The sequence below is a fragment of the Penicillium atrosanguineum genome, assembly GCF_028827265.1.
Source record: "Penicillium atrosanguineum strain IBT 20685 chromosome Unknown utg000008l_segment0_segment0, whole genome shotgun sequence".
NCBI classification, from domain to species: domain Eukaryota; kingdom Fungi; phylum Ascomycota; class Eurotiomycetes; order Eurotiales; family Aspergillaceae; genus Penicillium; species Penicillium atrosanguineum.
Genome location: NW_026623140.1, coordinates 2,384,927 through 2,412,784, shown reverse-complemented (window position 1 = coordinate 2,412,784; position 27,858 = coordinate 2,384,927). Strand labels below are relative to the sequence as shown.

At 51.9% G+C, this 27,858-nt stretch overlaps 10 protein-coding genes across 10 annotated transcripts; 1 reads left to right on the top strand and 9 right to left on the bottom strand.

Moving 5' to 3' along the window:
• Positions 1–593: 593 nt before the first annotated feature.
• Positions 594–2,227, bottom strand: dbp8 (ATP-dependent RNA helicase DBP8; the record flags this gene model as incomplete). The annotated part of the gene is made up of 2 exons (XM_056890476.1): positions 594–1,653; positions 1,725–2,227. 2 exons carry the CDS (start codon positions 2,225–2,227, stop codon positions 594–596), a joined length of 1,563 nt encoding a protein of 520 aa, XP_056736967.1.
• Positions 2,228–2,832: 605 nt separating this feature from the next.
• N7443_010419 (anion exchange family protein) lies at positions 2,833–5,105 on the bottom strand (the record flags this gene model as incomplete). The annotated part of the gene is made up of 5 exons (XM_056890475.1): positions 2,833–3,719; positions 3,780–4,276; positions 4,327–4,414; positions 4,465–4,613; positions 4,741–5,105. 5 exons carry the CDS (start codon positions 5,103–5,105, stop codon positions 2,833–2,835), a joined length of 1,986 nt encoding a protein of 661 aa, XP_056736966.1.
• Positions 5,106–5,377: 272 nt separating this feature from the next.
• On the bottom strand, positions 5,378–7,761 carry bbp (putative zinc knuckle transcription factor/splicing factor MSL5/ZFM1; the record flags this gene model as incomplete). Its single annotated transcript, XM_056890474.1, has 6 exons — positions 5,378–6,115; positions 6,177–6,397; positions 6,454–6,562; positions 6,620–6,843; positions 7,049–7,266; positions 7,328–7,761. The coding sequence occupies 6 exons, from the start codon at positions 7,759–7,761 to the stop codon at positions 5,378–5,380; spliced, it is 1,944 nt and encodes a 647-aa protein (XP_056736965.1).
• A 758-nt stretch (positions 7,762–8,519) lies between these two features.
• Positions 8,520–9,378, bottom strand: N7443_010417 (glutathione S-transferase family protein; the record flags this gene model as incomplete). Its single annotated transcript, XM_056890473.1, has 3 exons — positions 8,520–9,144; positions 9,197–9,250; positions 9,299–9,378. 3 exons carry the CDS (start codon positions 9,376–9,378, stop codon positions 8,520–8,522), a joined length of 759 nt encoding a protein of 252 aa, XP_056736964.1.
• A 363-nt stretch (positions 9,379–9,741) lies between these two features.
• N7443_010416 (uncharacterized protein) lies at positions 9,742–10,537 on the bottom strand (the record flags this gene model as incomplete). Its single annotated transcript, XM_056890472.1, has 2 exons — positions 9,742–10,116; positions 10,175–10,537. 2 exons carry the CDS (start codon positions 10,535–10,537, stop codon positions 9,742–9,744), a joined length of 738 nt encoding a protein of 245 aa, XP_056736963.1.
• A 417-nt stretch (positions 10,538–10,954) lies between these two features.
• On the bottom strand, positions 10,955–11,722 carry N7443_010415 (alpha/beta hydrolase; the record flags this gene model as incomplete). Its single annotated transcript, XM_056890471.1, has 1 exon — positions 10,955–11,722. One exon carries the CDS (start codon positions 11,720–11,722, stop codon positions 10,955–10,957), a length of 768 nt encoding a protein of 255 aa, XP_056736962.1.
• A 713-nt stretch (positions 11,723–12,435) lies between these two features.
• Positions 12,436–14,229, bottom strand: N7443_010414 (ferric reductase family protein; the record flags this gene model as incomplete). Its single annotated transcript, XM_056890470.1, has 1 exon — positions 12,436–14,229. One exon carries the CDS (start codon positions 14,227–14,229, stop codon positions 12,436–12,438), a length of 1,794 nt encoding a protein of 597 aa, XP_056736961.1.
• A 2,793-nt stretch (positions 14,230–17,022) lies between these two features.
• Positions 17,023–19,758, bottom strand: N7443_010413 (uncharacterized protein; the record flags this gene model as incomplete). Its single annotated transcript, XM_056890469.1, has 1 exon — positions 17,023–19,758. The coding sequence occupies one exon, from the start codon at positions 19,756–19,758 to the stop codon at positions 17,023–17,025; it is 2,736 nt and encodes a 911-aa protein (XP_056736960.1).
• A 758-nt stretch (positions 19,759–20,516) lies between these two features.
• N7443_010412 (translation initiation factor 3 subunit CLU1) lies at positions 20,517–24,505 on the bottom strand (the record flags this gene model as incomplete). The annotated part of the gene is made up of 4 exons (XM_056890468.1): positions 20,517–24,131; positions 24,188–24,243; positions 24,299–24,358; positions 24,469–24,505. 4 exons carry the CDS (start codon positions 24,503–24,505, stop codon positions 20,517–20,519), a joined length of 3,768 nt encoding a protein of 1,255 aa, XP_056736959.1.
• Positions 24,506–25,933: 1,428 nt separating this feature from the next.
• N7443_010411 (ATP-binding protein) lies at positions 25,934–27,823 on the top strand (the record flags this gene model as incomplete). The annotated part of the gene is made up of 5 exons (XM_056890467.1): positions 25,934–26,214; positions 26,267–26,632; positions 26,686–26,927; positions 26,983–27,323; positions 27,380–27,823. 5 exons carry the CDS (start codon positions 25,934–25,936, stop codon positions 27,821–27,823), a joined length of 1,674 nt encoding a protein of 557 aa, XP_056736958.1.
• Positions 27,824–27,858: the final 35 nt, after the last annotated feature.

Here is a 27,858-nt window from a genome sequence, read left to right as displayed (position 1 = left end):
GAGATCATTTGAAGTCGGTGTGATAATTATACCGGCCTTTCTTCTCCACATCTCCCCCTTCCCTCCAATGAGAGGGCTTTGTCAATTGCCTCCTCCAACCATCAAGTCCTCTGTCTTCAGTCATAACCTACCTTCTAATGGTTCGTGCACTTGACCTTTATACACTTGACGCTTCCTCATCATAATCTCTTAATGATACAACTTCATGGCATTACTCAAGTCACTCAGGTGTCTGAGGACGAGTGAGTCCACCCCGTCCCATACATCCATGCTTTCATCCACCGACCTTCATCCAGGTTCTAAAAGCGTCCAGCCTCCTGTAATTCAGCTATTTTGGCCATTGGAAATATCAGCCTACCCTTGGTCAGGATGAAGCCAATACGATGCGCCATTCACGAGCTCGAAATACCTTCAAAGCCTGCGAATCCTTCAAATCCCAACCTCTTCCTTCATGCTCGGGCTCCTTATAGCTTGGGTTGTAGTTTGGTGGATTGTACAATTAAAGAGCCTGAATGTGCATCGCTAAAGTAATCATTGATTCTAAATATGGTATCAAGTACATATCAGTGTGGATATACAGACCGTCGTTTAATTTACCTGACCTTCTTGAGCTTATTCCGCTTGCGACCCAGAACATCACGACCCTCCTCAATTTCACCAGTAGCCTCGCGCTTCGCGGAGCCAACCTCTTTGAGAATCCCAGTGCGAGTAACACGACCCTCAATGCTGACACCTTCCTCAGCCCACTCTTCCATCGCACGACCAACACGCTGCTCGATGGCGAGTACGAGCTCAACATCACGCTGTCCAACAAGCGTGACGGCCTCACCGGACCGGCCAGCACGAGCCGTACGACCAACACGGTGCACGTAGTCGTCTGGGTTGCGGGGCACATCGAAGTTGATGACTAGACTGACGGACGGAATATCCAAACCACGCGATGCGACATCGGTCGCGACCAGCACACGGGCAGCGGCTGCGCGGAACCGGGCGAGGTTGGAGGTACGCTCGGACTGGGGGAGGATACTGTGGAGGGAGGTTGCACGGTGACCAAGACGGCGCAAAAGGCGCTCGAGCAGATCGGCAGTCTTGGTGTGGTTGCAGAAGATGATGGCGGGCTTGGAGACGTTTTCCTCGGTGGACAGGAGCACATGCAGGAAGGCTTCGCGATGTGTCATGGGGACCTTCAAGTAAGTCTGCTTAAGAGTAGGCGGGATGTTGCCTTGGTTCTCGGTTGAGACCTCGGTCACGAAGATCGGGGGCTTGCCCTCAGGGCGAGGCATCGACTTCAATGCGCGAACTTCTGCGGTCAAAGTGGCAGTGAATAAGAGCGTTTGACGCTCTGAGGAGGGAGGCAGACAAGAGAGACAGGTCTCCACATCTGGCAGCATGCTGCCTTGGCCACTTGCCAGCAGTCGGTCTGCTTCATCGAGTACGACCATCTTTACACGGCGCAAACCAGCAATCGTATCCTCTCCTGAAGTCTTAATGTGATCTGCAAGTCGCCCGGGGGTTGCGATGACAACGTGAGGACGTTGTGCGAGAGCGATTGCCTGGGGTCGCATGTCGGTGCCTCCAGTAATGAGAATGGGCTTCATGCTCTGAGCGGATCCGACGGCCTTGAATTGTTCGTAGATCTGCAGCGCAAGTTCTCTGTGAAAAGAGGGTAGGATTAGTATATCGGTTGACGAGGATAAGTGGGATTGTCCTTGGACTGGCCATACCTGGTTGGCGTCAATACTACAGCGAAGATTCCAAACGGATCGGCCGCCCACTTCTGCAAGATAGGGACCGCGAAAGCCATGGTCTTTCCTGAACCAGTGCGACTTCCACCGATACAATCCCGACCCTTCAAAATCTCAGGAATACACGCCTTCTGAATCGCCGTTGGCCGGCGAATGGCCATAGTCGTCAAAGAACCAACAAGCCATGGAGCAACTTTCAAAGCACCGAAAGTGGACTCTTCACTGCGCAATCCAATTTCAAGAGCGTCCGCAATCGTGACAGGCTCCTCCTCATCTGTCGCACTGGGCTTCACGGTATCATCCTTCTTCTTGATACGGGAGAGGGTGGGGAGCGGCGCAGGCGCAACATACTCGTCATCTGATTCCGATTCGGAGAGACGACGGCGCTTGGGTGCACGTTCTTGGGCATTATGCTGACTCTCCTCAGAGTGATCAGACGAATATGAGTCCTCAGACTGCAGATCTTCTTTCGAGGACGCCATTCTTGCTTGCTGCTTTGTCTTTGGGAAATAATTTTGCGGCAGAAAAAGTTATCTTAATCTGGCGGTGAGTCCTAGATGCCCGGAATTCTAGGCATGAATACATTCTCGGACTATCACGTGACTGTGTTCAGACCATACACTGGGTGAATGAGAGGAAAGAAAGCGAGCGGAAATGATTATACAGGCCGGCTAAGGATATAGTGTAGATGGACGTAACGATATTATTCTACTGATACTACATAATTCCCTTTCGGGTATTTATCTGGTTGTCATATTTATATACGCGTATAAAAAAGAATACTTATTATAGACATAGATCCTAAGTAGACATATTTTTGATCCTTTTCCAATATTTTCTAATAAACGATTTTCAATAGGATCGAAAAGATAAATGATTGCCGCCTCTTCTGGCTCATTTGAATGAGCCTTTTGGTCCAGCTGTGCGTCTGGATGTTAAAGAAAGAGGCATTGTATTGAATTAAGCTGTCAGTAGGTCGAAGTCTGATTTATGAAGTAGACTTTGTTTATTATTTTCAGGATCAAGCTGAATATAAATATCGTGAATGTTATAGTCCGCGTTGACCATGGAATTTGTGGGCCGCAATTCAATCGATCCGGCTGGTTGTGCTCCTCCTCCTCATAGACGACCGAGTCGTCATCTCATATGCCTCGCCGCTCTCAAGGTCATTATTCTCAATTACAGGTTCCGAGGAAGAAGACGGGCGGCCCCTCAAGACTCCATCGCCTTCATTTGAAGATCCGTTTGCTCCGCTACTTGTCGCCTCTTCTGTCTCTTCATCTAGCCCATGCGTACCACCAACACTCTCCATGGTGAAGGGACTAGCCGTTGGAGCGTCCAGAGCAGCCAGTTCCTCGCGAGTAAACCACAGAGGGAAGAGGAAAGAACGCACGGGAATCAAAAGAAGAATAATAACAGGGAAACCAATGGCAGCGATAGTTTGGGTGATGGCAAAAGTCGCACCGAAACCAATGAGCTCGATGATGGCAAATACCCAGATAGCGGCGCGGCGATTAAGTCGCTTAAGAGGGTTTGAGGCGGGCGTGAAGCTCTTGTCTTGGGCAAGGAAAATCAGCTTTTGAGTGATCCCATTACCCTGAAGGGCTTGGACACCCATGATGAAGAACAGACCGGCCATGACGCCTTGTGGGATCAGGTGGAGGACGATAAGAAGTGGGCCGGTCATTGTACCGAGGGTCAAAAGGCCCTGCGCGAGGTTGCTGACTCGCTGTTCCACTACGTGGTCTGTGAGGCGAACGGCCTTGCCCTTGTTGGACTCGTCCTCATCTGCTACTTGGCGGGTGACGCAAAGGGCAGCAGTGTGAAAAGGCGCCTGCGGAATGAGACCATTAGGGAAGGGAATTCCAAGCAGACCGGCAATGAAGGTGGTGAGACCAAGGAGCCAAATGTCCCAATGAAAACCGGCCGGTTTGCGGAGAGGGAACTCAGTCCCCTGTGCAATGAGAGAAGATACTGTTGGGGAGGGTTAGTACAAAAACATCGAAATGGCGATATCAGTTCGGGGTCACCAACCGTTATGATCGAAGTAGAACAGGATAGTCAGGAGAAAGGCAAAGGGAATGGCTAAGAATATGTCCCCAACATCGAGGTCCCAGAAACGTACCAGCCACGACCTATCCAGTGTGGGAAAGAATGCTTTGCTGGTAGGAAGCACGGCGACATCGACATCTTTCATATGACCGATGTGGACGAAGCCAGTGAAGAATATGATGACCAGCGGTGTGCCATAGTCTTCGAGGAATTTCCGGACGTATCTACTAAAGAGGTTGCTGTTACCCAGTTCTCCGCAGATCCAGGCTGCCATCAAGACAAGAAGCGCTACCATAATCGCGAGGTAGGCGGAGGTCTCGCCGACGGAGCCCCACTGACGGGTCAAGACCTGAATGCCCTTCTGGAGGTAGATACAGGCAACGTAGAACCCGAAGATATCACACGAGAAGCGAGTCACGTATTTGAGTCCATTGCAGGCATTTGCGATTGCCAGAATCCAATGCATAATCAATGACCAACTGATGTTCATGTTAGCATGCCATTGGCGAGTCAAGAGGGCGCAACTTACATGCCAATCCAGCACATGAATGGAAGGTATGGAGTACCTCGAGGGGTTATAATATCATAGACAGTGTAATTAAACACGGTAATAGGACCTGAATCGATCTTAGCTGGAGTAAGTTTTTATGACAGAGGCAAGACTCACCGGTAACACCCACGATGACCAAAGGTTGAGCAGCGAGGAGAGAAAATACGACTGCTCCTAGAACAGAGGCAAGCAAGACCTCATTGACACCGAAACTCTGATTTGTCTTTTCAAACATGTCCAGAGAGAAGGCAAGGGCAGGCAAGATACTGCAACAACTGTAAGCACTCTGCTGTACAACGATATTGGTGAATGACAAAATTACACAAAAGCGAGATATCAGATCGGAAGGAGCACATGAAAGAGTCTGTAAAGGAAGCCAGTGGAGAAACATACTTAGCAAAATACATGTAAACAGTCGCCGGCACAATGCGATAATCCCACGCGTCAGTCCAATCACTCCAGTAATAGGGAGCTCTTCGCTTGACATCATTAATCATTCCACGGAATAAACGAACGCGCCACCATTTTGGCTGCGAGGACTGAGCAGTAGTCGCCGTCGAAGTGCGACGCAAATCCTCCTGCACAGGTGCCTGTTGGTTCGTGGATGAGTTTGACAGCTGCGAAGCATGAGTCCTGCCCGAGCGGACAGACGATATGCGCTGAGACTGCCAAGAGGGTTTCCGCTGAGAAGATGAAGCGGAAGCGTGTATATTGGGACCCGAGGGGAGGGAGAAATCCCCGTGCGACGATCCCTGCATGTGTGAGTTTCAATTAGGCTGACGATTCAACAGGATGATCCCCAAACAGGGGTTTGTGGAGAGTGCTAATAAATTGAGAATATAATAGGCGTTGGCAGGTAATCTATTCGAGGAGAGGCAAAAGTTGGAGAGCTGTGAGCCAAGACTAGCATGTGGGGCCTCAGGCATCATCGGAATTCTCACGTCAAGGCTACGAAACCTCCCAACATAAGCCGGCGTGTCTATATTGACTACGGATTCATGGTAATGCTTTTTCAAAATACAAGACGTGCCTATTGATTGAGAGTATTACGTGACAGAGATAGAAAGAAACCTAGGAAGCTGTTCCCTGGCATCGGAGCGAAACGAGACCGCGCTCCACAACTTTTCTCGACTAGAAACCCATTTGCAGAATTGAGAATGCTCACGCCGGAGGTGGGGGAGGGGGAGGCTGATCGCTGGGAGGGGGGAGGGGGGGGTTGATTGCCAGGGGGAGGGGGAGGAGGCTGGTCGCCAGGAGGAGGCGGGGGAGGAGGGCTACCAGCACCGCCATAAGCCATCTGAGGCATGCCGGGAGGAGGGGGAGCAGCCATGCCAGGAGGGTAAGTGTAGCCTCCGTATCCTCCATACCCGTACGCAGCTTGGCCACCAGGAGGTGCCGGTTGCTGCCAAGGAGCAGCACCGGGTGGAGCACCGGGAGCGGTACCAGGCGCAGCATATCCGGCCTGAGCTCCATAGCCGCCGTAATCGCCACCCCGACTCTGCTGAGCAGCAGCCCAAGGGGGAGGAGCGCCGTAGTCACCTCCGCCGCCTCCACCGCCGCCTCCACCGCGGGATCCGTAGTCGTCGCGATGGTTTTCACGGCCTCGCTGTTGCCAAGGAGCAACGTCGCTGGCGGGAGGTCCGGGAGGACCGCGCTGCCAGGGCTTCGCATCACTCTCGTCAGGGTAGCCACCCTGCTCAGGGCCAGCTTCAATACGACGAGCCGGATAGTCGGCGGGAGCACCACCAGACAATTCGTTCATGAGTTGCTAGAATGGGAGTTAGAAATCAAGGTATGATTGGTGAGATATCGTTGAAAAGGAAACTCACCTCCATCTCACGGTCAACAGCATCGCCAGTGCCGATAGCACGAGGAGCGCCACGGCCACCAGGAGCGCCAGCACCGGCGTTGTTGCGCCAGTCGCTGCCTCTCTGGCGGTCGGGACAATCGCGGGCCATGTGTCCAGCATTGCCACAGACGCGACAGATAATGTTGGCAGTGAAGTTGCGCTGCTCGGGACAGTCGTACTTGCGATGACCGATTTGACCACCTGGGGGAAAATCAGAAATGACGGGACACGATAATAAGAGGCAATTATAGACTTACAGTTCTGACAAGCCTGGTTCTCATCATCACGGAGAGTACCGTTGAGAGCAGCCAGCTCACGAAGCTGGTTGCGCTTGAGCTCGTTCTGGCCTTCGGGAATAGAAGCGGCCTGGGACTCTATGTTAGTATAAAAACCGTGGAGACAGAAAAGGTCGGTATGGCTTACCGTCTCAATGACATTGTGAACCAGTTTCTTGGCCTTGTTCACCTTCTCTTCGGTATCGGCCATGATCAAGCAGTGAAGGTCTTCCTCCTGGTTGCTACCGTGAGCGGCGTCAGAACGGCCCTTGCCTTCCTTAACGGATCCTTTGCCGCGAATGGCGATCTTGGCACCGGACTCGGTCTCCATTTTCTTCAGGGTGTTTCCACGAGGTCCTATGAGTAAGCCAACTTTAAAAAAGATAGCAAATAGCTATGTGTTAGTTCATCCGGTAATTTTAAAGCGCGCAGAGCAGTGTGCAACATCAAGCACCCAAAGGTTAGCAAGAAACGGGTCGAGGACATCCGAGGAAATCTCGTCGACTCGAGTCGAGCAGGGTGCCTTTTAAAGACATAGTGAAGGGATAGTTAGGAGTTAGAGGGTTAGTTATCATACTGAAGTTAATCTCTGGATAGTCATTGACTGGGACGTAGACCTTCTCCTGGGTCTTGGTGGGACGTCTGTAGTCTGAGGGCGGGTGGTAGTTAGGGATGGTCTTCATGGCCTTCTCGACCAGCTTGTGACGCTCATCCTCGAGACGCTTGCGGTAGCGGTACTCGCGAGTGTTCACACGCCTACCAAAGTTGTCGTACTGCGGCGGGGGCGAAGGAGATCTACATGAGAGTTAGTATCGGACGTCTTGCTGGGGGCGCATGTCAAATAGATTGTACATACCTGTCACCATCACCCGGGACCACATCGTTGATCCGAAGCTTCTGGCTGATCTCCTCGATGCGCAGGTGCAGGGTGTAAGCCTCAAGTTGTTCGCTGGTGAAGTTGGCCATGATCATCGTGGGCAAGCCCATCAGACCGGCGGCCTTGTTCTCTTGCTGGTCTCCCCAACGGTTGCGCTTCTTGCGCCTCTTCACGCCATCGGCCGCGGGCTCCGCTATTTCAAAAGAAGAAAGGTGAGAAACAAACACTTGTGAAGTACTTGTAGGGAGAGACATACCTCGAACGGGGCTGCGGCCACGCTTAGGGCCATCGGGCACAGAGGAAGGAGTCGCGGTGCGACTATCCTCCTCCTCCTCTTCCCCGAACCCAGGGCGGCGGCGGCTTCCCAAAGGGATGTTGTTAGAGCCTGTGATGCCTTGATTGCGCCAAGCCATGACTCTTAAATTTCAAAAGGTCGTTAGTGGTGTGACGGGTCTTCAAAGAAGAAGCTCCCGTTCAGTGAAAAGTGGCCACGCACCACGTGACTGAAACAAGGCGGTATGGCTATTTTGCCGAGCGGTGAATACGTACGCACTTGTTAATGGCTCCAACTAACTACAGCTACTACCTGATTACGTGCTTTGGTAGCTATCTTATCGTGGACACGTGATTTATTCGAAGCTTATCTCTCTCTTGCCTATTTATCATTTTCTCCCACAATGGCTGTCAACAACATCTCGCTCCGAGTATCCTAAGATGATTGAATTCGTATTTTCAAGATAACTTGGAAGCGCAACCGCCCTTACCCTGGCCTCGAACCGCCCTTAGGTCACTATACCAACACCATGTTCCTTCAACAGTAGTCTCTACTATGGTCTATTCTGCTCGACCTTTGGATGATGATGGTGATGATGAATTCGTTGACCTGCCAAGGTGCACCCAGCCAGTTTGAAGACAATCACGCGAGACCAGCCTTTGGAGCCCATCACAAGCCAATTGAAAACATGATCATCATGACTATCATCGAGTTGTCAAGCAGAAACTTGGAAACGACGAGGTCTTATGTCTACGTCTATGATTTTATCTGTACTAGAAAGATGGTGCGAGCTTTTACATAATGCGAGCTGTAGGGTGGAGCTTGTGCCCGATGAGTCGATTTTCTATCTAATCGTCAAGGAGTATTGAATTAAGGTACTATATCTTCATCTCTTCCTTAGATCTTGTTCTTCGCATCCTCCTTCATACCCTGCTGAATCCACGACCGCGATTCAGCAGCATGCTTATCCATAGCAGCCTTGTCCTTAATCAGATCCTTAATCGTGTGCTTCGAAGGAACATGACGACCCTTCTCAGTACCCTCGCGCTGAGCCATGCGCTCCTCCCAAGCCTTGACGTGCGGGAACTCCTCAATGTCAATACCAGCCCATCCAGCAGCAGCCACCCAGCCCCAGTGAGAGATATCGGCAATGGAAACATGGTCGCCGACAATGTAACCGGACTTGGACTGAGCTAGGTGCTTGTCCAAGACACCGTACAGGCGACGGGTCTCGTTGGTGTATCGGTTCACACCGTACTCGATGTGCTCGGGGGCATAACGCGAGAAATGGTTAGCTTGGCCTTGCATGGGACCGACGCCGGCGTTTTGGAAGAAGAGCCAGTTGTTCATCTCGTAGGATTCGCGGCTGCCCTGGGGGAAAGAGATCTTGTGCTCAGTGTCATATTGTTCGGCCAGGTATTGCAGGATACTGCCGGACTCGAAAAGGCGGATCTTTTGGCCGTCGCTGAAAGTGTCGGTCAAGGCGGGGATGCGGCCGTTGGGGTTGATCTCCAGGAACCAGCTACGGAATGGTTAGTATCGGGGGTTGGTCCGATGATAATATAGACACGTACGGTTCCTTCTGGGTGTTCTTAGAGATCTCGATTTTCTCGACCTTGTAGGGAAGTCTATCGAGCGGTTAGTGGCGGACCAAAAACGGCGGGTAGCTTGCATACCCAAGCTCCTCCAGCGCCATTGAAATCTTGATTCCATTGGGCGTCTGGGCCGTGTAGAGAGTGATGTCGGGAGAACTCATTTTGAATAGTTGATGTGCTTGTCAGGTTGATGTAGGAATAAACTGCGAAAAGAGCTGTCAGTGGGCATGTGGGGTCTTTTAAAGTAGCGGGATTGAGGTCATCGCAAGTTACCCCACTCGGCTTTCGATTTCTAATCTCCCCGAAGCTTGAATAAGCATTCTCTACACTATTTCCATATTGATCGAAACGATACGAGCCCGAATTCAATTTGACCAACTAGAGCAGCACGGCGCTGGGGAATGCGAGCTGACAAATGTGTTTTCCTAAGGCAGCTTCGGAAGGGTTACACGCCGAGATCACCAGGAACAGGGATTGCTGACATGCTTCTATTATTTACACTGAACAAGCTATCCACGGATTGATCATGCCATTGCACCATTCACCCGCAAAATCTGACCAGACATCCAACTGCTATCTTTCCCACACATGAATGCCATTACACTAGCGATGTCCTCTGGTTCCCCAACTCGACCAAACGGACTCAAATTAGCAACTGCCCCGAGGACCTGTTCTGACTTTCCCTCTAGGAACAGCTCTGTGGTTGTTGGCCCAGGAGCGACGGCATTCACCAGAATACCCTTGCGTGCCAGGTCCTTAGCCATAACACGGGCCATCTGCTCAACGGCACCCTTGGCGGACGCGTAGAGAAGATAAGTGGGTGCGATGTTGGAGACGACAGTGACTCCAGTGGAGATGAAGATGATTCGACCGCCAGATGGGATGTGTTTTGCGGCTTTCTGCAAGATGGTCAGTCATTCTGATCATTCTCCGCGTAGGGCGTTGTTCGGTACGCACCTGAGCCAGGAAGTATGGCCCCTTCACCATGAGATCATAAGTCTTATCGAAATTCGCCTCGGTAGTATGTTCCAAATCGGCCATCGGAAGAATCCCCGCATTAGGGATGAGGATATCGATTTTGCCAAACTTCGCGACCGTTGTCTCAACGAGGCGATCAAGATCGGATAGGTTGGAAGCATCGGCTTGAACAGCCAGAGCTCGATCAGACCCGATTTGTTCGACGAGGCTATTGGCCGAGGCTTCGTTCGAGATGTAGTTGATCACAATACTTGCCCCTTCGCTGGCAAGACGAAGAGCTGTGGCTTTGCCGATTCCTCGAGAGGAGCCGGTGATGAGGACGACCTTTCCTGAGAGAGACATTATGGTTGAGAGATGTGTAGTTGTGTTGCTTATTGGGTATCTTCTATTTGCTGGAATATTGCTTGAGAGCATTCAATAGGAAGACGCGACTTTAAGTACTGTTCGAGGCTTATGCTACGGAGGGAATCTTGACGACCCTGCCGGACTTAGGATGGATATTTCTGAGTGGAAAGGGAATAACAGCGATAATCCGATGTCAAACACGGAAAAGTAAGAACTACATCTGTGGATATAATTGCTAGCCCGAAAACAACCTTGCAGTGGATCTGGTCATAGCAAGGTTGATCCCGATGGACCGGACTCCGCAATCTAAGGCCGATCGTCCGAAGGTCACGGATTTAAAGCCATGGAGTCCGTGCCCCTCCAGAGAAAACATTGACTTGACCTAATTCCCACTCTAATGATCCCCGTCAAGTCCTAATCCACTTTAATAAGCACCCGCTTCACAATATTAGCCAACTCATCCGGCATACTCAGAAACGGACAATGTCCCGAATCAAGATCCTCCGTCACGAATTCCACCGCACCGTCAGCAGAGGCTACAGCATCTTCAACCATCATCTTCTGAAGAGGCAACATAATAGCCAGATCCTTAGTACAATAGACATAAGTAGTCGGCAAATCCCTCCATGGCGCCTCGCTCACGCTCCCTGTCGCAGCAGCCCAATTTTGCGTAACATTGCCCTTTGCCAGCTCCGCCGCAGTTGCGGAGTCGATATCATTGTAGAACGTCTCAGCAGCATTCTTGCAAAACACTACTCCGTCCTCTTTCACGAAGATATCTCCTTTAAATTCAAGTCCGTTCTTCGATACCACTTGTTCAATGGAGGAGCCGCGTTGGACGAGCCAGGCGCTTAGCAGGATGAGGTAGACGATGCCGTTACTGGTTTCGTTGGCGTAGAGGTCTGGTGTGAGGGCATCCGAGGCAACAATTCCGCCGTAGCCATGGGCTAGGACGATTACGATGTGTCCAGTGTCGATGAGGTCTTTCGCTGCTTTGCGGGCGGCGGTGACATCTTCTTTCAGTGTGGCCGTTGGGGGTCGTTTGTCGCCGCAGCTTGGGAGACGTGGACAGCGGACTGTGAGACCCGATTGTGTGAGCCGGGCACTGAATGTGTCCCAGGCTGTGGGGAGAAAATAGCCTCCGTGGATAATAAGGATTGCGGTGGGGTTTTTGAGGGACATGGTGGTTGTTGGATGATTGAAAGCTCGCTGTTGGCTTTGGGTGTTGAGACTGAATTAATTGGGGAATGGGGATGGCAGCACGGCTCAAATGACAAGTAGTTTGAGCTCATAAGAGGGGCGTAACCAGGTGATGCCACACATGCACCTGGCAACAGCTGGCGGTGATCATGCTCACGACCGAGCTTGGCCGCGCGGGTTGGGATTCTGCATTAGTATGCACTACTTCCTCGGAATCAGGCTCTGGTATTATCCTATTCATCTCGCACAGCCTGCACACAACTTGCAATCGAAATTTCTCCAGTCGATAGGTGCTAGATCGTCTCTCCACTGCCGTGCATGGCCGATGAACTGAATCGACAAGTACCTTGAGACTGACCGCCATTTGAAATCTCATCAATCATTTACAAGCTCGGGAACGAACTCAAAGGCACCGGATATCTTGCATTGAGGCAAAATATATGTACAACTCTTCAAAGACAGAGCACACGCCCAGAACATGACAGGTCGCTGTCAACAGGAAACTATACAAAATAAAAAGGGCCAGGCCAAGGCAGGAAGAAGCGAAGCAAGCTCAAAGGCGAAAGCTACAGAGCGAACAAAAGAAAGACAGAGAGACAAAGAAGCTGCAGAAGCCCGAGAAAGGAAAGCGACGAAGACACGTCACGATGTAAAGACGCTCAAGCAACTCCACAGATATCATCGCATGGGCAGATTTACCAAGAGAAACTCTCTTCGACGTAGTCGATATTCGTGTGGCCTTGCCTCTTTCGACAGACCTTGCGCACGTCGTCACTGAGGCCTCCGTTGCCGCAAACTAGGACACCCATTGTTCCGACCTGGTTCTCGACTTCCATGCCGACGAGAGTGTCGATGTTTGGTCGACCCGGGAACATCTGAACTGTAGCGGAGGGGCTTTGGATTTCCTTGGTATTGCGTGGACGTGTGACGAAGAGCATGATGCGGAGGACTTCACGGCGGCGATCCATGGCCAAGATACTGGTCATCCAGGGCCGGATCCACTCCAAGTGCTCGGGAGATTGGATGATCCAGACCAGTGTGACCCGGCGTGTGGCTACTGTGCCGTCGGCGAAGCCAGCGACGAGATGGCGAACGAAGGGGACATGATGTGTGATTCCGACACCACCGGCAAAGAGCATCACCGTGCCGTATGAATCCATGGAATGTATGTTGCCGTAGGGACCTTCAGCAAAGGCACGAAGAGTGACACGAGAGCCGATGGCACTGGAGGCGCGCTGGAAGAGCTTATCGGTGAAACCAGTGCGGCGACGAACGAGCAGGGAAATTGTCTCCTTTTGGGGAACACCGAGCAGGTCCTGCTTCGACATGGGAAGAGGAGACTTCTCATCGGTAACGAGGTTGTCGCCTTCGCTCCAGCCGACGGAGAATGGATGCGAGGTCCACCATCCGACAGCGGGGATATAAAGGTAGATATGCTGACCGGGGCGGAAAGTCCATGGGCGAGCCATGCGCAGAGTGATACGCATAGCATCGCCCGGCATGGCCTCGACGGTTGCGGTGGTGGACCCACTGCCCAAGTTACGGTAAATGATGATGAAGAGACGAGTGGATCGCTCCAGGGCCCAGAGGATGATAGCGGCGAGCAAATAAGTCTGGGCGGCCATGCCATTCAGATGCACCCATAGGAAGCCCATAAAAACAGCTGCCATGGCGAAGTGCAAGTGGATGAAGACCTCGTAGAAAGCATGGCGGATGGGCGAAGGTGAGTGAAGCAGCAATCCAACGAGGGCAGCGGTGGCCACCAAGCCAGCGAGCAGGAAGCTGCTGCTGCTGATCGCCATGCCAACGATGTTCCAACCGCTTTCTTGGCCCTTGGGGATGGCCCAGGCGAAAGTGTGTGCAAGGCCTTGCGCCACTACAATGCGGCCGAGCCAGCGGTGGAGCAGGTTCCAGGTGTCATAGGGCACATGGAGCATGGCGATGAGAGGATTGTTCCGACCAGCCATGATAACCAGAGGAATCAGGTTGATGGTGGCCATTGTGCCAGTTCGGTTGCGAACAATGCCTGCGACAGTGTCCTCCGACGAGCCGAAAGGAGTGGTAACCACACAGAGGATAACATTCATGGCAACAACACCGAATACAAGAATACCATGGAAACGGCTGGGCAAGGTGCCCATATTGATGGCTGAGGATAATTGCATCTCACGGTTGTGGCGTGTACGGAAAAGGGGAGCATAGATCAAGTGCTCCTTGACCCAGGCGAATGTGCTGTGCGCGGGCACGAAGTACCGCTGTCTGTCATCGCCGAAAGTGGATAGACGTCGAAGATGAGCCGTGAATCGGAACCAGATATTCCATATGAGATATGCGGCAGCAGCACAGCCGAGGGCGAGAATCGTATAACGAGCCAGGTCATCGTTGACTGCTTCATAGAACATTTCACTGGCGCTGCTGCTATGCCGCTTTTCAAGTTCAATGGCGCTGCTCAGTCCCGCGAGGGATAGAGCAAGAATGAGATGTTGCATGTTGTGTCAAGAGGATGATACTTTTGAGATCTATATGGGGTCCAAATTTTGATATTGTGCAAGACCAGCTTGCCTTGGGGTTAAGTGGTAAAGAAGGGGAGGCTTGATATCAAGGCCTAGAAAGTGCTGGAAGTCTTCAGGTGAAGTGAAAGATAGGCGACTGCCAGAGAGCAACACCGGGCTGCTTTGAATGGCGAAAACGAGCAAGAATTGCAGTGAAGGCCCGAAACCCAGTTGGTCCTGAGATACGGTAGGTGGTGTCGAAGGGCCTGCCTAGTTTGCTGAACGTATAGGTAGTGAGGAAAACGAAGAAAACATCAATGGATGAAGGTCTCCTCAGATCGCACAGCCTCGCGCCACCGGAATGACAGATCGGCTGAAATATGTCCCAGAGACCTGGTTTATGTCGGAGGGCAACGAAAGGAATGCTGGTGAACCAGTCACTGCAGGGCAATCAGATAGAAGCTAGTTCCACCGTTAACGATGGTCAGAAGGAACAAAAAAACAAAAACAAGTGGAACAGAAAAGAAGGACAATGGCTATTGTCAGAGGGACCCGTCAAGGGGAGAAAGGAGAAGAAAGCACTTTTTGTCCCTGCGTCTAGGACGGGTGGGGAGAATATGAGACAGGCCAAGTCCACCGCCATCGCGGAATAATGTACAAGCCAGGCTGGGCCGACGGGCCCATGCGATCATACTACTCGCAGGAATCGGCCATCATTTCGTCATGTAGCCGATCAATCTCTATGTTATTGGCGCCGAGCCCGTCAATCTACGAGTGCGATCCGAATGTTCACCCTGTTACTGGCCAAGGGGGATAAGAGAAAGCCAGCCCTTTGAGCCAGGTTAGCTTGGACTAGGAGCCGATCCATAGATCGAATCGGGTATCTGGAGATGGATCCAAGCACAGGCGCAGGCGCAGGCCCAAATATTTTTCCCGTCAAGTGTTGGACGTGAGGAGGCTTGGCGCCTGTGGACGAGATGCGCTAGTGTGACTGGTCCATGCTGAAACGCTGGCGCTGGGTTTGAAGCAACCAGAAGACCAGTCACTCGCCAATCCTCCTCACCACCTCCGTTTGAGGAAGGGTCCTTGCTTCATTGGTGGCCAATATGGTCGTGTGGATGAAGGGGGACGGGGCTGCGGAAGATGGTCACAGTGTGTGGGTTAGCGCCCACGCGACACTCAAACCCAAGTGGAAAAATTACCTCCAACTGAAACGCTCGGGTCAACGCTATCGTCCACGAACCACACCTTCACTCTATTTCCTGATCTCCGCATGGCTCCGGCGTGTCTTGGCTTCATTAATATCAGACCCTCATCTCCCCTGAGGAGTAATTCCATCCGAGAATAGCTTTCGGCCCGGACAAATTCCCCTATCCCCTCTTGATAGGCGGCTGAAACCTGGCTTTAAATGCAGAGATTCTTCATATAGAACCTACACGATAGCATAGATTACTTGAGCTAAATCCAGTGTTAGCCCCGGGTTTTGCTCCTCATGCGGATTCGTGGTGATCCTGCATGCGACAGATAAAGTGAGGCCTGGACTCGACTCAACCCGTGCAGAGACTGTTCTGGTTTCAGGTGCCATTTTCTCGATTGACAGGTGTCACTCATGACTTGAGATCCAAACAGGGTCCGCAGATCCAAATTTCCAGGCAGATGAGGGATCCAACCTGAACCATGGCGCTAGCAATGAACGGGTCGTCAAAAGTAGATGAAAACAAGGCGTGCCGACGACACTAACCACACACAAGGTCGGTCGAGGTCAATCGGAGCTCGGTTGACCCGCCCTCTATGAACTGCTCCATTCTGAGCGGGGCCCGTTCGCGATGCAAAGATGGGACAGACAAGAATGTCATGGTCATGGAGACTGCTAGCTCGACGAATAGAGAATATGACCTACGTTCTCCAGTTCCTTCATTTCGCTGAGCTCGTAGCGAGGACTGGTGTTGGAGACGAGACCCCCCCCCCCATCAGCCTGTTTTGATCATCTGATTACTCGATGGTGAAACTGTATGGAGGCCTAGCTGCATAGACATGAGCGCATAGTACCATGACACGCATGTCAAAGACTCAGACCATCTTCGCGAGAGCCTTTCTTTCCAATACAGAGCTCCAGATCTACCTTCAACTTCAATCTCCATTAAATCACACCAATCTTGGCCTAGTACAGCCATCAATCTCTGTCTGGACAATCCCAAAAATCTCTATTCTTCCGGAGCAGGCGTTGAAGCTGCTCCTCAGTATCCATCAGGCTCGATCCACACCGACACAGCTAGTGGTCGTCTAACCGAAAAGAAGTAGTAAGAATTTGACATCGTGAATCATGCCACCCAGGCGGCTTTTAACGATCACGATTGCTATACCTTTCATAGAAGCTCATGGTCTACTTAAAACTTTAGATCAACTAGAGCTTCTAGATCCAAATCTCCAGATGAGAAGATTTGGACTGAGCCACACCCACCAATGGACAACCAAACTAAAGAGAGAATAAACAGAAAAAACACCAATCCAAGCCAAGGGTATCATGTCATAAAAAAGTTCCAAAAAATGTGGATCGTCCATTATCCACCGTTTCCCTGAGGAAAATTGCGCCCCTGTCAAGTTCACGCTCGCTTGCATTCCGTAATCCGTCCTTCGAGAACTTCTCAATGTCCTTTGAGCCCGTTCGCAATTCAAGAATGAGATAGACATGAGAACAGGGAATCTTGAATATCTGCAAATGAATGATCTGCCAGCCCGGCGGGGCGGAGACCACATCGTTGTTGCCAGTCTAGAAGGCCCAGAAGACTGCTAGATGAAGCTTAGCTCGTCGTCACTGTCATCTTCCGAACAGGGAATGATAGACCTTCGTTGAGCGGCAGCTGGAATATTCGAAATTCGAGGTGGCCCGGACCTTCGTCGCTCCACTGCACGATGGACCTGTTTCTGATGAGGCTCTGATGAAAATTGCGAGGTTTGGTCGCTCGTGCGTGCCTGTTTCTTGTTGAATATGACCACTTCGACTGCGGATGGACGCTTTAAGCTCTTGGGAGTCGCTCGTGGGATGGTATTCTGATTGGAGACATCGCGTAGAATGCGACGCTCATGGGGCACTGGTTCTAAAGAAGGAGATCTGATATCGATATCAGGGCTAGACGACCTGGCTCCACAGCTTCTCTCTTCTGAGTTGGCGATTACAATCCCCCGCGCAGACGGTCGACTTCTAACCGGGCGTAGAGGCGACGAGTCAAATTCCCCATAGTCTCGTTTCGTTCCGGCGGAAGAAGGCGATGAGGTCAAACTCGAGGCAGGCCCTTCAAACCGGTCTGACTCGGGAGAGCTGCTGTCCGTTGAGCAAGGGTTACATAGCATGGGTAGCGCAAGGGAGGTACGTCTTCTGACAACCACGCTAGGCCCCGGATTTGATTTGGCTGCTGGTGTACGGGCAACCCATTCTCCAATGCTTTCTTCCCATCGGTATCCTCTGCGCAGCCCTTGCTCATCCGATTCATCCGTAGATTCTGGACTTGACTCTCTTCCATTCCGCAGCGCAATGACTGTCTCTTGAATCTCAACTGCCCATACATGGTCATCAGGTTCCCCTGTGCCCTCTGCAAATCCCATGGCAGACTCAATGGCTACTTGACATAGTAAAGCAGATAGACTTGAGGCTTGGGCCAAGCGAGGAAACTGTGAGATAATACGGCGAATCTCTTGGGCAGTGTATAAACGCTCATTGTCCGTAGCACTTCCAAAGCATCGGAAGGCTTGTCGCACGAAAAGTGCCAGTTCCTTCACCAAGTCGGCGCGCGACGCCAACATGTCACAGTGCTTATCAAGTCTGGGGTTCGATATCATCATACATGGGCTGACACCCGTCAAAGCTGCATCGTTGCATTGCAATAGGCAATTTGCCAACAAGATACAACCCCGTCTAAACAACTGATGTGATGTGAGGTTGATAACATGAGACATTGGCCGTAACGCCATGTCTTTTTCCAGGTTAAAAGAAAGATAATTAATGATGTGGCCCGCTTTTGTTCCATCGAAGGATTCAACATCCTCCAGATCGCGGGACCGTGAGATATGCATGCCGCATAAAGCTGCCAAAAGACTCGTGATATGATTGCTCAGTGCGTCTTCAATTGGCACAGGACAAGGACGTATAGTCTCAACTTTACTGGCCGGTCCTCCAAAAGAAGCCCGAGTTGCCCTTCCACCAGTAGCTCGGAGCTTGGCCCGAAGTCTTCTCTTGGGGTTTGGAGCCTCGGGGGCCGGACGGATATCACTGGCAGAAACAAGCACAGCCTCAATCAGCTGTGAAGCCGCAGCACAGTCGCTATCGCCTTTGGAAAATGATATCGTGGCTCGGGTCATCCAACTGTTCCAATGTTTGGTCGCCATCCATTCTGGCGGCAGCACACCACGTATAAGTAGCTTGGCAAGCTCGTCAAAGATAAAAGACCGACTAGCTGAACCATATCGAGTGTATTTTCGTAGGAGTAGAATAGGGTCTCCGATACGCGGCTCTGTGTCGGACTTGAGGGCAAGCGGGTAGTGATACTTCGTGCGTGTGGAGAGGAACGTCGAGAGGAGTGATTCGCAAGCGTCTAGTTCGTTGGGCCCGCATTTTTCAACCAGTGCGCATGCGATTGGATCGGTGACCCATTTGTTCTGGATCATGGTAGACACCATATGGATGCCCTGGGCACGAACTGCCTCGCGAAGAGGCTTCCAGCCTCTGCCATGGGGTGCGTAAAATGATTCCAGTTCCGTATAGTATGCATCGTACATGTCTTCTTCACCATCGTGCTCCATATCATTCTGTGCATCCTGCTCTCTTGCAATGAACTCTGGCAGGCTGCGCGCCACCATAGAGAGCAAGGAACGCGCGCCGCGCTCGGGCTTAGCCAATGTACCATTCGTCCCACGTTGAACGACCCGTGTGTTGCAAAGGAAGTTTTGAAGAACGCGGTCAAGATTGTGGGCTATGTCAGCAAACCCCGAGTCCGACTGGTCAAGAAGCGTTTGCCATGGGCTCTTGTGCAGCGAATATCGGTCGCGAAAGGCTTGCTGCTGGCCTTTTCTGTGAACTTCGTTCCGCCGTTCAATCGAGAATTGGGATCGAGCGCTTGACGGGATCTCCCAACGCTTGCCAGTGATCAGAGGTGTTGCAAGCTCAATTGCGCCTGGCAGTGTGCGAGGGGCTTCCGGGCTGTTTATCGATAGTCTCGTGCGTTTCCTTCCACCTTTCCCTTGTCCTCGGCCTGAATAGTTATGCTTGTTGCGCCGCTGCTCGGGCTTTTTCCCTGGGATCCAAACTGGGTCGTCCTCGTCCGCGTCTGAGCCAGAGAGGGTGTCTCGGGTATTCACAGGCTCGGCGATTGGTGGCGTATGCTTATCGATATCTTCAATTTCCGCCTTTATCCTTGAATCGACCGCGATCGTCGCTAGTGTTTCATGGTGTTTCTCGAGTCGACGGTATATGGAGGTCAAAGGTCGCAGCATGCGGTTTGCCCATCGCGCGGTGGGTTGAATGTCGTCCATTATGAATAGATGGGGATAATCCTATCGGTTGAATCCATAGACCTGTAGATAATCTCATTAGTCTCGTCGTAAAAAGCCCAAGACTTGGGAGACCATTGTGTCTTACTGCAGTAACGGGCCTCAGAACCAACTCTGCGATGATGCATGGCAATCACCACGCTCGTCCCTCAGACATGGTCAAGTTTCGGAGCAAAAGTCCAATAGGCTAAATATGATAAAATATCCTTTAACCCTAAATAAGAGGTGCGTGTCGAATGGAATGCGGTTGCGAATGCGAACACCAGAAGATCGGAGGGCAAAACAAAGTAAACAAGGGTGGGTCCGAAGCGGTCACGCGCGGGCGGTGTGCTACCTAAGAATAATTTCGCGGATAACATATTGACATGATACTCCAGGGCTACCACCCCACCTCTGGAAGCTATTAGAAAAGTCTACTGTGTAGTATTCCTGGGGTACCTGAATTGGCCCAAACTGAAACCGACATATGCAGACTTTTAAGTACATCGCATCATACGCGTCCAGATTTGGGTAATATAGTACAAAGGTGTGCATGAACCTTTCCATTGATCAGGATAGGCCCAGATGTTCAAAATATAATAATAACAGGGAGAGGAGAGATCTAAAATACATCATTCCCCACTCATCAAACGTGACACCCCGAGCCCCTTCCGAAAAACAATCATGGAGTATTTTATTGTTAAGACACGAGATTGCCAAGAAAAAGAAACACCCGGAACTAATCAAATCGTAAGAAGAATTTAAGCCTTAGACTGCTTAGAGCCACGGAGCTTGGGGTTGGCAGAAGTACGCTTCTTCTTGGAGCGAGAGGAGCTGGCATCGCTGCCCTCGATGAACTTCAGCAGCTCATCAATGCTGCGGGAGTCCATACCGGAAGCGGCGGCACCGGCACTCTCGGGCACAGTTTGGCCAACCTGGGGCTGCACGCGAGTGCCCATGGTGGATCCGCGGGGGTTGATGGCGATGCGGCGCATGCGACGGGCCTGGATGTCCTTGGCGTGCTTCGCGATAGAGACAGCGTTCTGGGTGAGCTGCTCGAGCCAGGTCTCGGCCTCCTTGGTGTTGCGATCCTCCGGACCAAGCTGAGCAAGGAAGATGTTGTAGGCTTCACGCATCTTGCCAACGGCGGCCTTGGAGTCCTGATCCAGGGCCAGAGCCTGGGCAAGCTGGAAGAGGATGGTGGCGGTGTTGATGGACTGCTTGCCGAAGAGGTCCTCGCAGACAGCGAGGGAAGCCTCAAACCACTTGCGGGAGTCGCCGTACTGCTTCAGGTGCTGCAGCATGACGGCGGCGTTGTTCATAGTGGTGATAGAGTCAGGGTGGTTAGCTCCGTAGATGATCTTCCAGAGATCCATGGCGTGCTTGATGTACACCAGGGCAGTCTTCGTGTTCCCGGAGGCATGCTCGAACAGACTCAGGTTGAGATAGGCCAAGATGGTGTCAGCGGAGTCAACACCCAGAGTGCGCTCAGTAACTATGACAGCCTTGCGGGCCAACTCCACAGCAGCCTCTTTCTCCTCGGTCTGGTAGTAGAGCATGGAAAGCTGGTGGTACAGCTTGGCAACCTCGGGGTGAAGAATACCGTAGATCTGCTCGTGCAGGGACAGAGACTCCAGAATGAGCTCCTGGCCCAGTTGTTTCTGGTTCTGCATGAGCGAGATACGGCCGGCCTCCAGAGCCTCCTCAGCCAAGGCACTGCGAGGAGCAGCATCCTTGACTAGGGGAACAATGTTCAGGATGTCATCAGCAAAGATGGAAAGAGCAGGCTTAGTCTCCACCACAACGCGGACAGGGGACTTAGACTTGGCGTCGCCACCCTTCTTCTTGTTGTTGTTCTTCTTCTTGCTATCGTCGTTGCCACTGCCGTTGGTACCGTTGGTGGGAGGAGCCTGCTCCTTAACCTGGTCCTTCGAGAAAGCAAATTCGCGGGCACCAAGCTGGAGACCCAGCTTGATCGAGATGTCACGCAAAAGCTGCAGGTGGCGCAGCGATCCGACCCAGGTCTTCTCCAGAGAGTAGCGGTAGCGGACGGAAACCTGCTTCTCGATCTCAGTACGGAGAGACTCGGGAGTGACCTTCTCGAACGAGAAGTCACCCTCGGGGTAGACCTCACGCAGAGACTCTTCAATCTCAGCCTTGGGGGAAGCATTAATACCGGTGCCCAACAGGCAGTTCAGCAGGTGGGCGATGCAAGGAGCGACGAATGGAGCGGGAACGTTGGAGAGGTAGTTGTGCGCAACGTGCTTGAAGGCACGAGCGACCATCTCCTGCACCAGGAGAGTGGACAGGGCCTGAAGGCGAGCACCCTTTTCGTTGGACTGCTGAGCCAGCTTACCAAGGTAGCGGATGTTGATACCGCGCTTATGCAGGAGCTGGGTCAGGGACTGACCATCCATAGGGAAGCCAACGTCGCCATCGTGCAGGTCTCGGACTAGCTCCGGGATGATCTTAGAGCGCAGGTAGTCGCAAGCCTCGCGCACCTCCTTCTCATCCTGGGCCCACTGCTCCTTCTCCTCCTGGGTCTGAGGGACCTGGCCACTGAAGACATCGGGGTTGAGAGCGAGGTTGAATCCAGAGATGTCGACGCGCTCATTGTCCGCGGACTCCTCAGTCTTCTCCTCAGTCTTCTCCTCGGTTTTCTCTTCAGAACCTTCATCAGACTTGTCCTCCTTGGGGGCTTCCTCGGCCTTAGCAGCACGGCGCTTCTCAACCTCAGCCTTGACGTAGGCGCTCATCTTGCTGCGCCAGTATGCCTCAATGAGCTCTAGTCTCAGGACAGACATACGATGGGGGTACACATCGTTGCCCTCCTCTTCCTGCCATGAAGCGTCCAGAGGAGCGACACGGTACAGGTCCAAAACGTACTTTCGGCCATCGGTACCAAGGAGGCCCTTGGTCTCAACGCTGCCCTCAAGGTTGTGGCGCTTCCCATCCTTGTCCCAAACCGGGTGCGATTTAATGCGGAGAGCCTTGGACAGCTTCTCGAAGACGGGAACAAATTCCTCGTTGGTGGCAACGACCTCCTTGCCCTCAACACCGCCGTAGTCGATCTGGTGCTCACCGGGCTCACGCTGCTTGAAGATACCAGGCACAATGCTCTGGCCAACAATTCGCTTACCAAGGTAATCAACGACAACAGTACCAGGAGTGAACAGGCCCTGGATATCGAGCTGATTGACAGCCTTGATACCCAAAACGTCCTTGCCGACAGCAACACGGGCAGCCTCGTCACCACCCTCGGAGGTGAAAGTGCCGACACCATCAGCGCCGAAGGAGTAGAAGATGTTGTTGTATACGAAAATCTGGGCATCCCATGCCTCGGTGGGATTCAAAGGAGCAACCTCACCCCGAGCAACCAGGACGGCACCACGGGCGGCAGCTTCATTATAGTCAGCGAACAGCTTGGAGGTCAAGCGTTCCCGGAAGACACGATCTTGAACGGTATCGCGGGGCAGTTCGCGGGTGGTCTGGAACTCCTCGTTCCAGTCACGCAGAGTCTCGGCATTGTCCACACCGGAGATCAGGTAGCTCTCCTGGGAGCGAGTGATATCGGGCAGGTGAGCGTTCAAGCTGGAGGAGGCCGGAGCAACGAGCCATGGGCTGTTGGGAATGGCATTCTGGAATGGGAAGGTGGTCAAGAGATCCTTCTGGTTGTTGGACTCCTGCAGGGCCTCGAATGCAGTGTTGAACGAGGGCGACAGCTGAGAGAGCAGGGTGAGAAGAGAGTGAGCCTTTCCATTGACGTTCTTGGGCATCGCCTTCGGGAAAGGATCGAAGCGGCTGTTCGAGTTCATGTTGACGTAGAAGCCCGAGACGTGGGAGGTAATCTGGAACTGCTCGCCCTCGTTGATGGTGACCTGGAGGTACAGAAGGTGACCCTTCTGGCGGAGGTTATAAGGAACAGGGTTCCAGGGCGACAGCGAGATCGACTTGACGGTCTTGGGGAGGGGAGTGTCGGACTTAGGCAAGATGGTCTGCAGCGAAGAGGTGCCAGTCAGGTTGTACTTGGCGAGAGAGTGGTCCTTCTCCGACTCGGCGGCGGCAGCAGCCTCGGCGGCGATGGCATCGTGCAGGGAGAGGCCTGCGGCGATACCGTGAAGGTTGTCCACACGGTCACCAGCAGCACCAACCAGCTCCCTCATCCGCACAACATGCATGCGGGCCTCCTTCTCGGTGTAGGGGTCTTCCACCAGCACGATCTCGGAATCAGCCTTGAGATCCGGGACCTCGGACAGCTCAACGAAATCATTGATGCGGGTTCCGTTGTGCTCAAGGTGGAAGCATGTGTACTGGAAGGTACCGGGGAGCTCGACGATCGATTGGCGGACATCTTGCACCTGCTCTTGGCTCGACACCTGTTGACAAAAGAGGTCAGTATACTTCCAATGGACTGTGAAAACGAATCACTAACCATAACCTGGATCATGTAAGGCTCATGGGGGAGCTTCACGGAGATCTGGAAGAGACCTTGACACGAGTCAGAAAACCACCAATCCACCTGGCTCGATTTAATCCCACATACCGCCAGCATTCTCATCCTCCACACCCTCGGGGCCATTGCCGTTTGTCTGTTGGGCAACCTCTGTTGAAATGTCAGCGCATGCTTTCCTAGTCGAGTATCGTTCGCGAGTTATGCTTCGATCCGACGGCTCGTGTGACAACGTGGTATCGTGGTATCGAGGGCGGACGGACCTTTCGAGTGTTCCAACTCTCCATTGGATTGCGCCATTATGTCGAATCGATTGAGTATGATAGCTTCGGCAAAATCAATTGGCGATAGCTATCTCGGGGTAGAGACGAATGGTCGAAAAAATGAGGACCTGCGGGGAATCCGGCAGGGAAGAAAAAAAGGGTCGCTATGATACAAGAAGGATAAGAGGCAATTGAAGCAAAAAGCCAAAAACCCCGTGCCCCAGATATAGAGAGAGATGCAAAAAGGAAATAGTCCGGTTGAAGAACGGTGGAACGGAGGAGAAAATTTCGCGGATGCGGCATACCCTCGGAAGTGCTCGGGCGGTGGGTTCGGGGAAGGCGCCGCGGAGAGTCCTTCTCCACAAGGAATAAGGAATTTCCAGTTGCTTCTGGGGAATGACCCTTACATTTCCTCAATTTGGGCTGACTAGAGACAGGTTGGATAATTTACAGCTCGAAATTTAGATAAGTATCCCCGAAGTCTATAGTAACTTGTTGATAGTAGCTAACGTGTCTAGATATACGGTGCCTCAGGCCTCCACGTAACGAGAAGTCCATCTTGGCCCCTTGCGGGATGCTCAGACGTAATTCATAATTCACATCCATTAAAGACATTTTGCTCTTAAGCCATTTCCAAGACACCCCAACCCCTGAAACCAAACACGCACTGGTGTGTTTCGTCATTTAGCTTCGGGAGAACTTCCCGACAGCGACAAACCAGTTTTGACGGACCTTTGACAACGGGCACTCATCCTTGGGACTAAGCAAAGCAACTTGGCTTTGATGTAATATAGTCCCATGCGCATATATCAACATCGCTGAATCTATTGTCTCGATAGTGCAAAAGTCCCCAGATTAATAAGTCCTGTGCAATGCAACTTACTACGCGACTCAGGAACCAACAAAGTGTTAACTCTGTGCCTACAGTAGTATCAACACCGGCATTGACACAGGTATTGCGTACACAAAAGATAACACAGCCCTTCTATACCCCGGTACTTTCTTATATGCCAGCTCTTAAGAACGCCACTCGACGTAAGCGGGACTCTAGGACACGTAGAAGCAAAATAAGCCCCAATCGAAAGTGCCAAGCCCCCCATAAGATCGAGAAATGGAACTCCACCACGCCTCAGCCACAATTAACCTCCCTGCTCTCTCAAGTTGACATTTTCGCTTCAAACTTCAAGTCTCTCGTTATCTCCTTTTTGGTTTTTTTTTCTTTCTTTCTTTCTTCTTCAAAAATTGGGTTCTCACCCGTACGCTCTCTTTTATCAGACGCGTTATCCCCTGATGGTGTAGCGCTGACAGTCGTGAGCCCACACTACTGTAGCCTGGCTGTGGCTGTTGCGCTGTGGATTAGACTAACTACAATCTGCGGATCTCAGTGTATACTGTTACATTACAAACCATCTCCAGACATCCTTGATACTGTTTACATCTGTCAAGACTAGGCGGAGCCATCAAGATGCTATGGAACCGGCTTGCTCAGCCGCTGACATGCTTTACCCGACAAGCCTGGCCAAGACCTCTTAAGTCTAATGGAGGTCTTGTTCAGAGCACATTTAAACGCTTTAATTCTTCTGACCCAAAAAATATGGGCCAGTACACTCCTGATCCTACTGATCAGAATGACGCGGAAGATGGCAAGGGTCAGGGTCGCAAGAGCGATGATCCAAATCTGAAATCCACCATTCTGAAGATGCTGGAAACAGGTGCAACTACGGCAGCATCCATCTTCATTCTAGGGTACGATCACTTTTCAATGACGGGGTAAAGTCGGGCTAATCTTTATTCGTAGAGCGGCCGGCTACGGGTACCACCAGTACTACAAGTACCTGATTTTGGATAAGATGGACAACGCATTCAATCCAGGTGACCCGGCTCTTGAAGTTGCCGGTGTGGTGTCCGGAAAGCATCAGTACGCCTATGAGGAGCACTGGATTCCTCGGGACGAGCAAATGCGGATCGATGACATTGTTTCCGGACGACGTGGCGGTCACTATTATCTCATTGTCGGTGAGAAGGGCACTGGAAAGACCTCTATGCTCCTAGAAGCGATGCGCAAAATCAATGGCCTTGGTTGTGCCATGTTTGAGGCTCATGCAGATCTTGAGATCTTCCGCATTCGACTTGGAAAGGCCCTGGACTACGAGTTCCATGAGGAGTATGATTTCCCTGTCTTCTGTGTGCCAAATTGCTTTCTAACAGATTATATAGCTACATTGGAAGCCTTTTCAGTATTCGTGGCCCGCGTGATACAACAGCCCTGCTGGACATCGAGCGAGCCTTCAACAAACTTGAGAAGGTTGCTTTGGCCAGAAGAAAGAATGGCACGCCACCGCTCATCCTCATTGTTAACAGTGCTCACCTGGTTCGGGACGATCACGATGGCCAGGATCTTCTGGAGATGATCCAGCAACGGGCCGAGCAATGGGCTGCAAGCGGCCTTGTCACCACTAGTAAGGTTTCTCTCGTCATTATTATCTAGTTTCACAGATACTGATCTGCAAATAGTCCTCAACAGCGACGATTACTGGGTATACGAGCGCCTGAAGCGTTATGCGACGCGTATGGAAGTCATCCCAGTCACCGATCTGCCCAAGGACAAGGCGATGGATGCATTGAAGAAATACCGCAAGCAATTCTACAATGAGGATCTGCCATCGAAGATTCTTGAGGAAGTCTATGACAAAGTGGGCGGGCGACTGTCTTTCCTGAACCGAGTTGCAAAGTCTCACAACATCACATCCACCTGTGACGAGATCTGCCGAGCCGAGAAAACATGGTTCCTCAACAAGTGCTGGATTCTCGGTATGGAGATGGATGACGATGTGATGGACGAGCAGAAGTATTCGGTGAGTGCTTTATCTTCACCTGATTTTGACAAAAGTATACTAAGACATCTTAACAGTCTGCTGCCATGGTCCTGGCCAAGGCCCTGGTCGACCGTGAAGGAAAGATGGAAGAGATCTATCACCCAGAGAGAGGTCATATCCTGCCATCGATCCCGCTTCATGAGGCGCGCGAGATCATGACTCGTGCCGACTTTGTCCAGTCCTACGATCACGATAACATCTTCACCATCGACTCGCGAGCTATGGTGCGCGCCGATTCCGTTCCCATGCAGCGCGCCTTCCGAGAGATTTGTGCCCGTGAAGGATTTGATGACCACCTGGAGGGTACCCTGACTCGTATTGGAGACATTGAGAGTCTCGGCCGCACACGCGAGCTGACCATCAAGGACCTCTGGAATCAGGGCAAGTACCGCATCGTCGTGCGAGATACCAAGGGACGCGAGAGCGGAACGGTGGAATTCGCTGTTGCAGAGAGCGAGAACGAGAGCGAGGATGATTGATGTACACTTTATGTTTCTATGTCACCTTTTTGAAC